This window comes from Engystomops pustulosus, chromosome 4 (genome assembly GCF_040894005.1).
Source record: "Engystomops pustulosus chromosome 4, aEngPut4.maternal, whole genome shotgun sequence".
NCBI lineage: Eukaryota > Metazoa > Chordata > Amphibia > Anura > Leptodactylidae > Engystomops > Engystomops pustulosus.
The window spans coordinates 42063627-42078107 of NC_092414.1; the positions used below are offsets into that span (position 1 = coordinate 42063627).

General features: G+C 42.5%; 1 protein-coding gene across 5 annotated transcripts in view; it reads left to right on the forward strand.

The window, feature by feature from the left end:
* The first annotated feature begins 205 nt into the window (after nucleotides 1-205).
* RUFY1 (RUN and FYVE domain containing 1) overlaps nucleotides 206-14481 on the forward strand; it is a 117104-nt gene continuing 102828 nt past the window's right edge. For 2 of the 5 annotated variants that reach the window (XM_072145785.1, XM_072145789.1), the window contains exons 1-4: nucleotides 328-416; nucleotides 3505-3681; nucleotides 5810-5927; nucleotides 7989-8090. In XM_072145785.1, coding sequence (XP_072001886.1) covers nucleotides 350-416; nucleotides 3505-3681; nucleotides 5810-5927; nucleotides 7989-8090 — 464 coding nt within the window. In that variant the 5' untranslated portion in view covers nucleotides 328-349. Of the gene's footprint in view, nucleotides 417-879; nucleotides 902-3504; nucleotides 3682-5809; nucleotides 5928-7988; nucleotides 8091-14481 lie in introns of those variants that run through there. The other 3 variants (XM_072145788.1, XM_072145787.1, XM_072145786.1) reach the window with 3 other exon arrangements.

Consider the following 14481-nt stretch of genomic DNA (forward strand, 5'->3'; position numbering starts at 1 on the left):
CTGTGCCCTGGCTTCGGGCGGAGCACACCCTCTCCATAGGGGCATCTGACGCCCTATATACACACACAGGACGCTCCCTTGTCTGTAGTAGAAAATACACATCTGAAGCTCCACATTATCAGCTATAGACAGCCGTACTTCCCCCTGAGCATATGACCGGTCATATGATTCATCACGTGTCCCGAAAACAACAAGAAATGTCCCTAGCAGACACCCGTAGCTCTGTCTATCTGGGCGGCGCTGCTTCCCTGTGATGACTGCTAGAAGCTGAGTGTGTTTCTTTTTTCCTTCTTTTTTTTTTTTTTTTTTTCTTTTAAACTTTTCCGACTTTATCTAGAGGTCAGTGTTTATGGGCGGTCGCTGTGTTTTTCCTCTCTGTGTGCTCATTGTCCGTAGCTGTCAGCGCAGTCGTCCAGGTACCTGCTGACACTTGTGAATGGCTCGCGTCTGTGTCTCCTGATGCTTGCTGATTACTGCGCGTTGTCTGGCGCTGCAGTTGAGGGGTCCTGGCCATGGAGCCAGTGTGTGGCCCTTCTTAGAAGGGGGTGCTCGTTACACACATGTGCATCCTTGCTATATGGGTTTCTATGTAGATCTGGAAGTAAAGATGCAGGCAGGGGAAGAGGCATAGACCTGTGTGTTAATCTAATGAACCTTCATGGAGTTTGTTTAATGGAGTGGAGTGTGGAGTGGTCCTTGCACACTAATGTATAGGGGATGTATATATGGCTGAATATATGTCCCCCATAGTTGTATGGCGCCCGGGCTTGGTACAATGAGAGTGTGTGCCCACCGTGCCGTGGCCGCAAAAAAGATGGAACGTGTTTTATCTTTGGCTATAAGAGCAGCTGTGTGACTCTATTCTCTATGGAGAGAGAATGTGCCTGTGCAGCTATGGCCGGTTAGTGTGCATGGACTTTTAGAGCCATTTCCATTTATTCATTTTTTAGTTAACTTTTTTTATAAGCGTGTTGAGTATATATTAAGACTGTAACTGCCAAAGGACATTGTGTTAAAAGGGTTGGCGGCTGCCTATATTGTACTATGGGGGGGGTTGTGGCGGCTGCCTATATTGTACTATGGGGGGGGGGGCTGCCTATATTGTACTACGGGGGGGGGGGGGCTGCCTATATTGTACTACGGGGGGGGGGCTGCCTATATTGTACTACGGGGGGGGCTGCCTATATTGTACTACGGGGGGGGGGCTGCCTATATTGTACTACGGGGGGGGGGGCTGCCTATATTGTACTACGGGGGGGCGGGGGTGGCGGCTGCCTATATTGTACTATGGGGGGGGCTGCCTATATTGTACTATGGGGGGGGGCTGCCTATATTGTACTATGGGGGGGGGCTGCCTATATTGTACTATGGGGGGGGGCTGCCTATATTGTACTATGGGGGGGGGCTGCCTATATTGTACTATGGGGGGGGGCTGCCTATATTGTACTATGGGGGGGGCTGCCTATATTGTACTATGGGGGGGGGCTGCCTATATTGTACTATGGGGGGGGGCTGCCTATATTGTACTATGGGGGGGGGCTGCCTATATTGTACTACGGGGGGGGGGGCTGCCTATATTGTACTACGGGGGGGGGGCTGCCTATATTGTACTACGGGGGGGGGGCTGCCTATATTGTACTACGGGGGGGGGGCTGCCTATATTGTACTACGGGGGGGGGGCTGCCTATATTGTACTACGGGGGGGCGGGGGGGGGGGCTGCCTATATTGTACTACGGGGGGGCGGGGGTGGAGGCTGCCTATATTGTACTATGGATGGCTGGCTGGCTAGCTAGCTATATAGTGCCACGGGGGCAGGCAGGCTATATACTGGAGAGGCTGTGACCAATGCCTTTCCCACTCTAGGCTCTCAACAAAATAAGTTCTATATTGTGCAAAACAAGGTAACCATAAAGAAAAAAAATGTAAAAAAAAGCTATATAAATGGGGTATCTCTGTAATCGTGGTGACCTCTATAATAAAGCTAACATATTATTTTTATTGTACAGTCAATAGCCTACAAAGAAAAAACTAAAAACCCTAAACCAAAAAGAATAATTTTCTTATCCTCACCAAGAAAGGGTTAATGAAATCTCATCAATTAGCTATTGAACCCCTCTAAATGGTTCAACTCAAAAGTGGATCTCATCCCGGAAACATATGTCCACAGTACAATAAAATAAACATTTTGTAGCCTGTAAAATGTAATAATGCAACTCTGCTCTGAATGGCGCTCCTTCCATGCTATACCCGTCCGTGTGTCTGTACAGCAGTTTACCACCACATATAGGGTATCCGTGTACTTGGAAGAAATTGGGTATTTAAACTCTGGAGCTTTTTGTCATTTAATCCATTGTGAATTTTTAATTTTGAGCCAAAATTAATGTATTGTCTAAAAAAGTTACAAAATGTAAATTTCTCCTCCACTTTGTTATTACTCGTGTAAAACGCCTAAAGTGTTTACAAACTTCTTAAAGTTGGTTTCTCATCCATTAAGGGGTGTAGTTTCTATTATGGGGTAATTTAGGTGGTTTTACTATTATTAGGCCTTTCAAAGTCACTTCAAAACTGGGCAGTTGCCTGTAAATATAGGTTTTTGGCGATTTTTCATAAAAATGTGAAAAAATGCACCCACAATTCTAAGCCCCATAACAACCTAGGAAAACGAGAGAATGCGGAAAAAGCCATGCCAACATAAAGGGGACATTTGGGAAATGTTATTTGGGTCATATGACTGTCTACTTAAAAAGAAAAGAATTTAGAAATTTGAAAATTTAGGATTTTTTCAAATTTTTGACAAATTTCTATTTTTTTCATAAATAAACGCAAAAGATATCATCCAAATATTTCCACTAATTTGAAGCACAATAACCACTTATAATGATGATACAGGGCAGATTTAAAAAATCGTACTTGGTCCAGAAGCCCTAAAGTGGCTTGGTCCTTGGGTTAATATTTGAAAATGTACCGTACTAAACCACGATATAACCTATATAAATTTGCTATCGCCGTGATTGTACTGAACCAAAAAAAGTAGATGTGAAAAGTTGTAAAATTGATCCCACAAGATAGTGACACACATTCGTTTTTTTGCCATTTTAACCATCTTTGGAATATTTTTCCAACTTCCCAGTACACAACATGGAATAATAAATGACGTTACTGAGAAGTACAATTTGTTGCACAGCTCTGTACACAGAAAAATGAAAGTTATAGATTTTTGAAGGTGGAGAGTGAAAAATGAACGTAAAAACGTTGCGACGCGGAGGGGTTAATTGTCTTCAAGGTTCCTTGTGCTTGTATTCTGCAGTATTCTGTAATAAGCCAGCAGTGGGGAAAGATATTGCAGGGTTCAAATGCTAATAGTTTATGGGATGCAGATAGATCAATGAAACCATGACTTCACTGCTTGTCTTATTCTATATTGCTTGCTTTTTTTTCTTTTTGTTTTTTTTTTCTTCTCTAAAATAAGTGTTTTATAATAAATTTTCTTTTGTGCTTTACAGTCTTTCATATAGGAATTGGGATGGATGAACGTGTGAACTTGATGAATATGATGAAAATCACCATAAAAGTATTGATCCAGTCAGCTTTAAATCTAGACAGAAGTCTGGAGTCTGATTTCCCTCCACTGCAACAGTTTTTCTTTGTTTTGGAGCACTGCCTGAAACATGGGTTAAAAGGTAATTTCTGTTCTAGGACAGCATAAACATTTATTTTTCTAGGCTTACTCTGTTTTTGGTTCTTCTCATCCTCCTTCTTTTTTTTTTTTTTTTAAAGACTTCTTAAAGGAATTCCAGGATCAAGGATTGTAAACCAAGCACACTGACATACTGGTGTGTGCCCCTTCTGGCAGGATCCACTTTTCTTTAAGCTTTTTATGCCCTTGTTTTTAAGAATAATAGGCTTTAATAATTATGCAAAAGACCCTAAGGGGCACACACCAGTATGTCAGTGGTTTACAATTCTACATCCTGGTGGTAGATGTCCTTTAAGTGTACATTCATGTTTCAGGGTCTGTGTTTACTGTGTATAAACATATAATGGCACTTTAATATCTGCAATATGACCTAAAATTATAGAACATTACCACAATATGTGAATAGGAATTTTAAATATTTACATATACTGTACAGTGAAAATTCCCCTTTTGAGAAGAACCTCTCTCTAAAAGCACTGTGTGGAAAAGATATCAAGCTCCACACAAGTTTCAAAATTTTTTTGTGAAGGGTATAAAAATTTCCAGCATCAGACAGTCCATTGCATGCTAAACAAGTGAACAATGGAGACTATTTGCCAATAGGTTTCTGAGCATAAATTTCAAAGGTATTTTGTAGGCTACAAAAGCAGAAACTGTACCTGAAAAGAAATTAAATTTAGCATTTGTGGGTGGGTCTTTAAACTGTAACTTTGCAGTTACCTGGCCAAAATAAGTTTTAACACTGCTGGAGAGACCCGCTGCTGGCTTCTTCCTAGCCTGAAATCCAGCCTGATATATCCATCAGCTTTTCTTATAAAATCTGCTGCTCCTCCTGAAGTAGGCGTTCACAACCTGGTTGTGATGTCAACTCAGCAACTTTCCCTCACTTCTCATAATGGACAGTGTTGGATGGGGAGTACTGAGAACGATAAGAGAGTAGCTGCTGACATGCAGGAGGACATGGAGACAGAGCGCACACAGAAGTAAATAGTCTTCAGCATTGTGTATCATAATGCTGTGCTGACCCTCCCCACTTATTCTCACTTACCTTACTTGTAGCCTTGTTAGGGCCCAGAGAGAAGGGGGTGGTGAGTGGAGCAGGCTTGTGGGTGATATTCTGTGCAAGCTAGATTATTTTTTTAAACTGAGTTTCTGCAGGTGGAGGAGGTGCACTGTGTGTGGTAACAGGAGGGTGGACTGTAGAATAAACATAGCTGAAATGAAGGAGCTGCTTCTTGTAATTACTTAGAAGAGATGGGAATGAGCACATTGCATAGCCCTCCTTTCCCCCTTTGTTTACCCTGCAATCCATAGGTTGCAACTCCTGTTGCACAGGATGGTGTCTTCCTGGGAATCAGTATGCAGAGCGGCTGAGAGAGGCAGGAAGCATAGCATTTACAGGTAAATAGCTGCAATAAAGTGATAATTGTACCATCGTTTTGAAGCCGCTAGCACCAATCGCGGGTGTTGCAGGTAATATGCAGCAAAGGCTTACCAGCTATGGAGAGGGCTCAGCCTGTGAGCCCTCTTTCCTCTAATATTACACTTAAAGGGGTATATCAGGAATAAGCATAATTCATATACAAATGGGTACTCAAAATTTTAAGCTAATATGTAATCAGTTGTTATTTTAAACTTTGCTCCCCTTAGCAGAAAATGCTGGTGACGGTCATGTTATCACCACTGTTTGGCTGTAGTCGGTTGGTTGCAGTGCATCCAGTATGACCAGTGTTATGATGTGCAGGGATGGCCGTTGCACACATCATTACTATGGTAACAGAGCAGCACAGTCTGTTACATCATCACTGGGAGCAGAGCATAAGAGGTAGGAGGAGTTACTGAGAACTAAAGGATCATGGAACTTGTAGTTTCCAGTGGCGGCCATCTTAGTGATAACTCCACCTACTTTAGAGAGGCCATAAATTTTGTAATCCTAAAATCAAACTATTTAAGTTCCGTTTTGTGACTAATGACATTGAGTATTGTTGTATTCATTTATTTATATCATTATGGGTTTTTGTGTCAGATGTTCATATCCCCGGAATACCCCTTTAAATTAAATGGGGTTGTCTTGGATTTAAAAAAATATATGCCTTATTCTTTTTTTTTAGTTAAAAAGAGCTTTATCAGTCAAAATAAATCATTCTTTGGTCCTTTGGAACTGGTTGAAAAACTTTGCCCGGAGTCTGCTGACATCTTTACAAACGTACGGAATCTTCCCGAAATTAAGTAAGTTAAACCCAGACTTAAAACTCAAAATATATAAACAAAATTGTACTAATGTTTTTTTTCCATGTACAAGCAAAATTAATAAAAAAAAAAGACCCAACACTTTCCCCGATATGTTCTGGAAGTACAAGCAGTTCCCAGGTTACGTACAAGATCCGTACGTTAGTTTTGTATATAAAGGAGTTAGCCACATTCCAGTAAATATTTGATGTTGTTTGTCTAATGAAAAGTTATACAATTTTACTATCTACTTTCTGTATCAATTGTTCATGGTTTTATAGATTTCTGTTTTCTGAGTTCCTGCTGTAATGCAACAGGAAGCTTCATCATTTACTTCCTGTAGATGAACACTGGTCCATGTGATGTTACTCGGGTGCGCGGTGTGGTACAGCGAGCCGTGCAACCTGTGTGACATCACATAAGAACAAGGATTATTCATAAAACTTTATTACAGACACCTTCCTGTTGATCAGTGAAGCCTGGGACTAAAGTAAGGCATCCAGAGAGCTTCACCAAAGGTCACATTGGACAGAGGTCCATCTGTAACTTGGGTTGGGTGTTCTTAAGTCAGGGACTGCCTGTATACTACCTTCCTAAAATAGACATATTTTCTTATAATAGTATTGCAACAGAACTTGTGGTCATAATTTAAATATGTATTGACATGCCCAAGCTGGTATGTATAATCCAGTTGCCACAGGGACTGTTCAAAATAGCGTCCTTAGAGTATTTTTATGATGAATATGTTTATTTACTGAGACTGAATTGTAAGGGAAAATTACAATTATTATTATTTTTTTAATTGTTTTTTGCTTACTTGACTTTGCTGTGTATCGCTTCTTCACTATATATGTCAAATTTCTTTAAACATTAAGAGCAGTAAGGGCTGGATTATTGGTTGTTATAGATTAATGGACTCAGCTTTTTCATTTATTTTTAAATACTTTTTGAAACCTGTCTGCAGAAATATACCTAATAAACCACTACCAGTATGTTGTCAAGCAGCTGAACACCTACCAGGGCATATTTCTTTCATGTCCCAGGTCGGTGGCAACATCCAGAAAGTCAACTTTGTAGTGAGTGTTAATTTTGTAGTTTAGGAAGCCGAGACTTTAACACTTTGAATTCATGCTTCCATGTCTCAGAATGCCCCCTTTACTGTAATTGATGTCCTACAACCAGAGACATCGCTAACCAGATCTCCTGATGTATGATGTAAGTCACGGGTGGAGGTGTTCGGAGGCAGCGAGAGCTTGACTTCACTGTCTAACTCTCCACCTCCTTGACTTTATACAACCAATTTACATTTTCCTAACACCTCAATTTCCTAACCCACAAGGGCACTTGACAGGAGGGCTTCCCCGCCTCTCCAGGGACAAGAAACAACTTGGAATCTATTGTTCCATGTTCCTCAGTTGTTTCCTGACCCTGGGATACTCGGAACAAAGCCCCCCCCACCCCACCCCCGGAAGTACAGGAGCAGCAATGATTTCACAGACCGGGGGGGAAATTGGAAAGGATTTAAAGACCTAGCATTGAAGGTAATGTAGTTGTGATTAGATTAACTTCCAGACAGGATGTATATGCCAGAAGGTGATGCCATCAGATCTGTGGAGCCCCCAGAAGCCCCTGCCCAGGTATGTCCCTCCTCCTTAAAGGGACGGTGGAAAGAAAAGAAAAAAAAATGTATATGTCTATTCAAAGTTTATTATCTGTTTGATTGAACTTTCCTGGGCTATGAAAGAAACTTGATTTGGAAGATGTAAAGCTGCTAGACAATATACTGGTAGTAGTTTATTCGGCAAGTTTCTGATGACAGGGTTCCCTTTAAGCTTAGACTTTTGTTTCTAGACTTGGAAAAAGTCCTATTGTGTTGTAAAGATCATGTTCTGGATGAACATTACTATGTGTAAGCTGCCACAAAATCTATGGTAATCTAGTAAAGGTTGGTACAGCTAGAGAAAATGTTGGTGGTTTAGTTAGTAAGGTTTTACTTCTAGATAATTTTTGATGTTCCATTGATTTTTCTCCAAGTGATTATCTTAAATTTTTGTTTTGAAGGACTTCTGTTGGTAGAGGGAGAGCTTGGTTGCACCTTTCATTGATGCAAAAGAAATTGGCAGATTACTTACAAGTTCTTATTGATCACAAGGATCTTCTAAGGTAATTTTAGTATAATAAAAGTGTTCATATTTTTCCAAGAAATGTATTTATCTGCCAATTAGATAAATAAAGAGGTCACCCAGTTTACTTAAGTCATTTTCACATAGAGTGCAAACATTGGCCCGATATATATTTTTATTTATATATATATATATATTTGTTCCGAGTGAAACACGTGCTATTGTTAACCAGGACCCAGTGTCTTGCATTTAAACATTACAAGACACCGGCTGCTAGTTACCAGTCGCTTGCGTTTCACTGGCCATACTTTTGTGTTTGATATTCACAATAGCTGAACTGTAAGTAAAAGAAAAACTCATTTGTTATAGGATTGTATCTGGATTCACCCTGGTGTGAGTGAGATCTCTTCACTGAGCACAGCAGAATCTCTCCCCTCCCCCCAAATAATTTTACTAGTACTCAAAAGGGTATTCCGACAAAGACAAGATTCTTAAATTTACTCAGTATAAAAAAGAACACATTCTGTAATGTACTGTTGTTAACAAAAATACCAGCCTTTCTCTATAGGTCCTGGTGTATAAAAATTTAGTTGTCCCAGGATCCGATCGTGGACTGGGCATAAAGGGATTCTTCTGATGAGTAGATTCTCCTGTCTACAGAGCTCACTCACATACTTCATATACAAGCTACAGGCAAGATAAGATCTTTATAGCAGGAGATTGAGGCATATAGCAGAACTGACAGTGTTATAGCTGACATATAGTATTGTTGACAGGGTGTGTTATAGGTGAGTTAGCAGGGTGTCATTGTGTTGTATCCATGTCATGGATCTCATCACCTCTCCTCTGTCTCATTTCTTTTTCTATGTGGCATATACTAGTGAATGTTCAGAAGTTAAATGAAAGTGGGGTATAAACCCTGGACCCTGATTATCTAATCACATTGTCAGTACAGAGGGATCATAATGGGGCTCATTTACTGACCGGGTCCAGTCGCGATCCAGCGGCGCTTTCTCCGACAAGGATTCGGGTTCTGCCGGGATTCACTAAGGTCCATGCTCCCGATGTCCTCTAGGTGTAGCTGCTGCGCTTAGGTCCGCCGGAGTTGACCTTCTTCTCTTCGGTGCGTGTCAAGAGACACATTCTTTTTTAAATGAATTTCTGTCGCGTACAAGCCAGCACGGATGCGATACAATTCGTTTGCGTGCACCAAAAACACGGGGCAATTCAGGCGCAAATCTGTAATATTCGGAAAAACCCGGCGATTCGGCCCCTTAGTAAATGAGCCCCAATGTGTCTAAGAGTCCCCACCCACCCTCTGGAATTTTACACTGACCATCACTGAGTTATAGGAACTGAAACAATAAAACTGAGTAAAATTGTAAAGTAAGGGGTTTAAAAATATCTTAATTGTGTTAGCATCACTAGAGGGTTAATATTTGGGAACTTTATTTCATGGGCAATCCCCTTTAGCCCTTTCCCTGACAGACATTTCTGAAAATTTTGTCGCATTATTGACCAAAGCAATTGAAATAACCAAAAATCTTCTTTTCAAATATACATGGTGGGCTCCACCAGCACAACAATAAGAAATGAAGCAATAATGGCAGGTGCACAATGCACCATATTCTGGCAACAAACCTTCAATATAAATACAATTTTATGGACCTGATGCTACTAACAATATTCTTAAAGTTACACAGATTTTCAGGGTTGCTTCTTTTCACCATTTGATAACAAATTCCTATTAAAGGGGTTGTCCAGGTATATATTTCTTAGGCCTGGGTGTAGTCAAAAATAAATAAACTGCCATACGCCTGCTGCAGCATTAGTTTCGGGATATAGACAGGTGTACGGGAGCACTGCCGGCTACTATTTCCCCACAGTGCCACAGCTGAACATATATTTAAAGGAGTTATCCATGGATATATATATTTTTAAGACAGCTTCCACACATTTAGTTTTTTCTTTCCACAAGATTATTTTTTTGAGGTTTACAATTGGAATTCTAGTTAATCCTGATTGTAAAGCCTGTTTCTACGTTAAAGGGCATCTACCACCAGGAAGAATTCATCAGGGGTTAAAATGCTCAACAAACCCCAAAGATGCTGGATAAAATGTAATATAAAGTGAATGGTGCAGAATAAAAATTGCATGGTTTTCTCAAATGTGCCATTGAAGTGACAAATGAAATCAGCCCAACTCATGCCACTGGGGACAAACCACCCAAAAATATCAATGGCAATAATCTGCAGGATGGAGCCACAGCAGGGCTCAAAAGGGAATAACTGGCATTTGGAGCACAGACTACATTTTTTTTTCTTTTTGGCATCATGAAACATTTGTAGATGCCAATAGGGACCTGTACAGTAGAAAACCATATAAACTGAAACTAAACCCCTCCATGAATTAATCCAGGGGTATAGTTAGCATTTTAACCCCACAGGTGGACACAAAATGAAAGTGCAAAGTAAAAAATAGCCATTATGTCATATCGTGCACAAATCCTTCCATTGGAGACAAAGACTCCAAAAATCATGATGTTTGTTCTTCCGGGCACGGCAATACCCCAAATAGGGTAATAATCTACAAGCTGGGCACTCTGCACGGCTCAGCAGGGAAAGTGTGGCATATGTCATGATAGAGAAGCTGTGCATAGTACATCAGGGTAAGATCTACATCTAAATGTGTGGTAAACGGAAACCCTCTTTCCAATACGTCCCCCATAACGGTCCACTTGGAGGATGCCCCTTGACCTCTGTAGGGACAGGAAGCAGAGAGGTAAAAAGCCTCCCACCCGCATCCTCCCGCCAGTGTCTTCCTGTCCCTACAGGGGATAGGTCAGAGAGGCTCTCCCTCTCCTCCAAATTTGGGGGGGGGGGGCGTTTTTTCTGTTACCTGGGGTTACGCGGGTCTATTGCAGGCTGTAGTTCCCCTCCGGATCGGGTCTACGGCTGGGTCTCCCTCCCTGGTCCTAGGTGATCCGGAAGCTCGGTCCTCTCCAGTGGGTGTCGACGGCCTACGCGAGGACGCGCGACACATTTAGGCGCTCCGTTCCCAGGAGTCCTTTGCGCCGATGACGACTTCCGGCTGCGACCGGAAGTGAGGTCAGTGCGTCTCGGAGCGCCGGAATAGGCGCACAACAGCCACCTGCTAGGGGGATGGGCTCCCCGATAAGGTACTTAAACTAGCACTATCATGGGGGCCAGTTGCGGTGTCTCGTACTGGTGCATGTACCGTTTCAGTGGTTTTGCCGTCCCAGACATTCCTGACATGGCTGATGAGGCAGACTTGGGCATACTCCACCCTCCTGGTCATGTAAGTGGTGCTGTATAGCATGTTCTAGTAAGTTGTTACTATATACTTTAGAACCCCAAGTTATTCATTCCTAACCTCTTCCTTAGGATAAGGATCAAGGGACTAAGGGGAAAGGAAAAGAGGACAGACCGGAAAGGTCTGAGAAGGCTAGCAAGCCTATGAAGAGCAGAAGTACTGCTAAAAAATGTAACATGTGTTTTCATACCATGCCTGAGGCATACTCAAAGCCCATCTGCAGAACTTGTATTGAAGAGTTCATGTGAGAAGAGAGAACTTCTTTTATGGATGAGTTAAAATCCTTTATTGAGGAAAAAGTAGTTGCTTCAGTAGCTTCGGCAGCGCAGAAGGAACCCCCTCCTAAAAAAACGAGATTAGCGGACATCTCCTCCTCTGAGGAAGAGAACTATGATTCAGAAGTCCCATCCTGCTCTCAAGTCGATACGGAGGATCTTGATTCCCAGGATATAAGTCAAAAAACTGATCCGCGTCACCTCTTCCAATTAGAAGAGTTAGATAACCTACAAAAGGCTATACGCGAAACTCTAAATATTGAAGAGGAAGTTCCTTGCATGTCCCGAGAGGATGAGTTGTTTGGGGGGCTGAAGGCTAAAAAAACAATGCATCTTTCCGGTTAATGATACCCTCTTAGGTTTAATTACGGAAGAATGGAAGGACCTAGAGAAGAAGATAACCACTTCCAAAGGGTTTAGGCAACGTCTCGCCTTTGATCAAGAAGTCTCAAGAGTTTGGGACTCTGTTCCAAAAATGGATGTACAAGTAACGAAGGTTGTCAAAAAAAGACCTACCATTTGAAGACTCTGCACAACTTAAGGATCCTATGGACCGCAAGGCAGACGCTCTTCTTAAGAGAGCTTGGGAAACATCCATGATCAGTCTAAAGTCCAACCTGTCGGCAACCTCAGTCGCCAGAACCCTCCTTTTCTGGATGAACCAACTAGATTCGCATATCAGAGAAGGCACTCCTATAGCTTCTCTGTTGGAAAGTATTCCACTCCTGAAATCTGCTACTGCCTTCTTGGCTGATGCCGCAGCAGAAGGTGTCCGTTTTTCAGCTAAAGAAGGGGCATTAACAAATGCTACGAGAAGAGCTTTGTGGCTAAAACAATGGGGCGGTGATATCCGTTCAAAATCAAAATTATGCAGTATCCCATTTTCAGGAGATTTCGTCTTCGGGCCAGAACTGGACGCCATTTTAGAAAGAGCCTCCGATAAAGGGGATTTCCAGAGAACAAAGCTCCTCCCAAAAAACCTTCCTTTCGTCCCTTCAGGAATACCAAGGAATCCTTTCGGGGCAAAGGTAAACAGGGACGTTGGAGTTATCCTAAAGGGGGGAGAGGCCGGGGGTTTCTATTCTCCAGTTCCCCTGACAACGCCGGAGGGAAGAAGCAGTGACGCCAGATTGGGAGGGGCGTCTGTTGGGGTTTGTCACTCAGTGGACTTCCATTACTTCAAACCCTTGGGTCCTGAATATTGTCAGCACAGGGTACAAGATAGAATTCAGTGCCCCCCCCCCCCCGCCATCAAGATTCATGCCACCCTTATCTTCTACTTCTTCCTCTACCCATTATCTCATCTGGCAGGAAGTTTCATCTCTCATCCTCTCAGGAGTGGTCACCCTGGTTCCTCAAGATCAAGTAAAGACAGGCTTTTACTCCCCCCTCTTCCTGGTCAAAAAACCCAACGGGTCAAACCGGCTAATAATAAACTTAAAGGCCTTGAACAACTTCATCACCTACAGGCGTTTCCACATGGAATCGGTAAGATCTGCCACCCAACTTATTCACACCGATTACTGTATGTGCACAATAGATCTGCAAGACGCCTATTATCACATCCCAATTCACCCCTCATCCCAGAGATTTCTCAGGTTCTCTGTCTTCTCTCCAGAGGGTTCTATCCTCCACTTTCAGTTTCGGGCTCTTCCTTTTGGGATCTCCTCAGCTCCAAGAGTATTTAAAAAGATCATGGTGGAGGTGGTGGCATTCCTAAGACTACAGGGAGTATCTATCATCCCTTACTTAGACGATCTGCTGATTGTGGGGAAAGACAGGTCAGATCTTATTGCAGCAAGAGATCTTACTATAGAAAAACTATCAGACACAAAACACTACCGACTGGACTTCCTTTGTTCTCAGGATCTTTCCTTTGGCAGGAAGGTTCTTCAAGCAGTCATCCCACCCTAGAGTTTCTACTTATTTGGTAGATCTCCAAGTGGGCCGTCATGGGGGACGTATTGGAAATGTAGAATTAGACTCACCGGTAATTCAGTTTCCATCTAGTCCTCCGTGACGGCCTATATATTTTCCCTCCCTAGGTTAATTCCGAATTGTATGTGAATACTTAACATACAAAATAAAATTTTGTTGTACCTTCCACCGGTGTAGTTATTTGGTAGACACTGGCGGGAGGATGCGGGTGGGAGGCTTTTAACCTCTGCTTCCTGTCCCTACAGAGGTCAAGGGGCATCCTCCAAGTGGGCCGTCATGGAGGACTAGATGGAAACTGAATTACCGGTGAGTCTAATTCTACATTTCATACATAGTCCTGGTTTTTCTGGGCATGTTTAACAATGATAAATGGTGTCCTTTTGAATGCTATATAGTGCTATCAGCATGATGTGCACTGCCAACTTCTTGTACCACACCCTCGATTTCCGCTTGGCGTTGTATGGCTGAAGCACCTTGTCCGATAAGTCAACCCCTCCCATGTACTTGTTATAATCCATTATGCAGTCAGGCTTGGGGGCTTCTGTACTGGGACAGAGGTGCTGGTGTGCCCATGTATGGTTGTTAATACATGGACCTCTCTTGTTCCTGTACTTGACACACCATACAGAGTCGCTGCCTAGTGCCCTGCTCTCGTGCTTTTTATTTTTTTGCTCAAGCAGCGACTTAGGGAGACCTCTCCGAGTTCTCTATACTATTCCTCTCTGAAGCCTCTATACTGCCTTGCAATGACCCTCAAACCCCACACATGGTTACCTGGTCTCCCCCTCTCCAGAGTCACATGACCAGGGGCTGGATGCATGTTGTTGTAATGATAAGGAAGCCCTCTTAAAATCAGTAGCTTCCAGACTTTTGGGACTTCCAGAC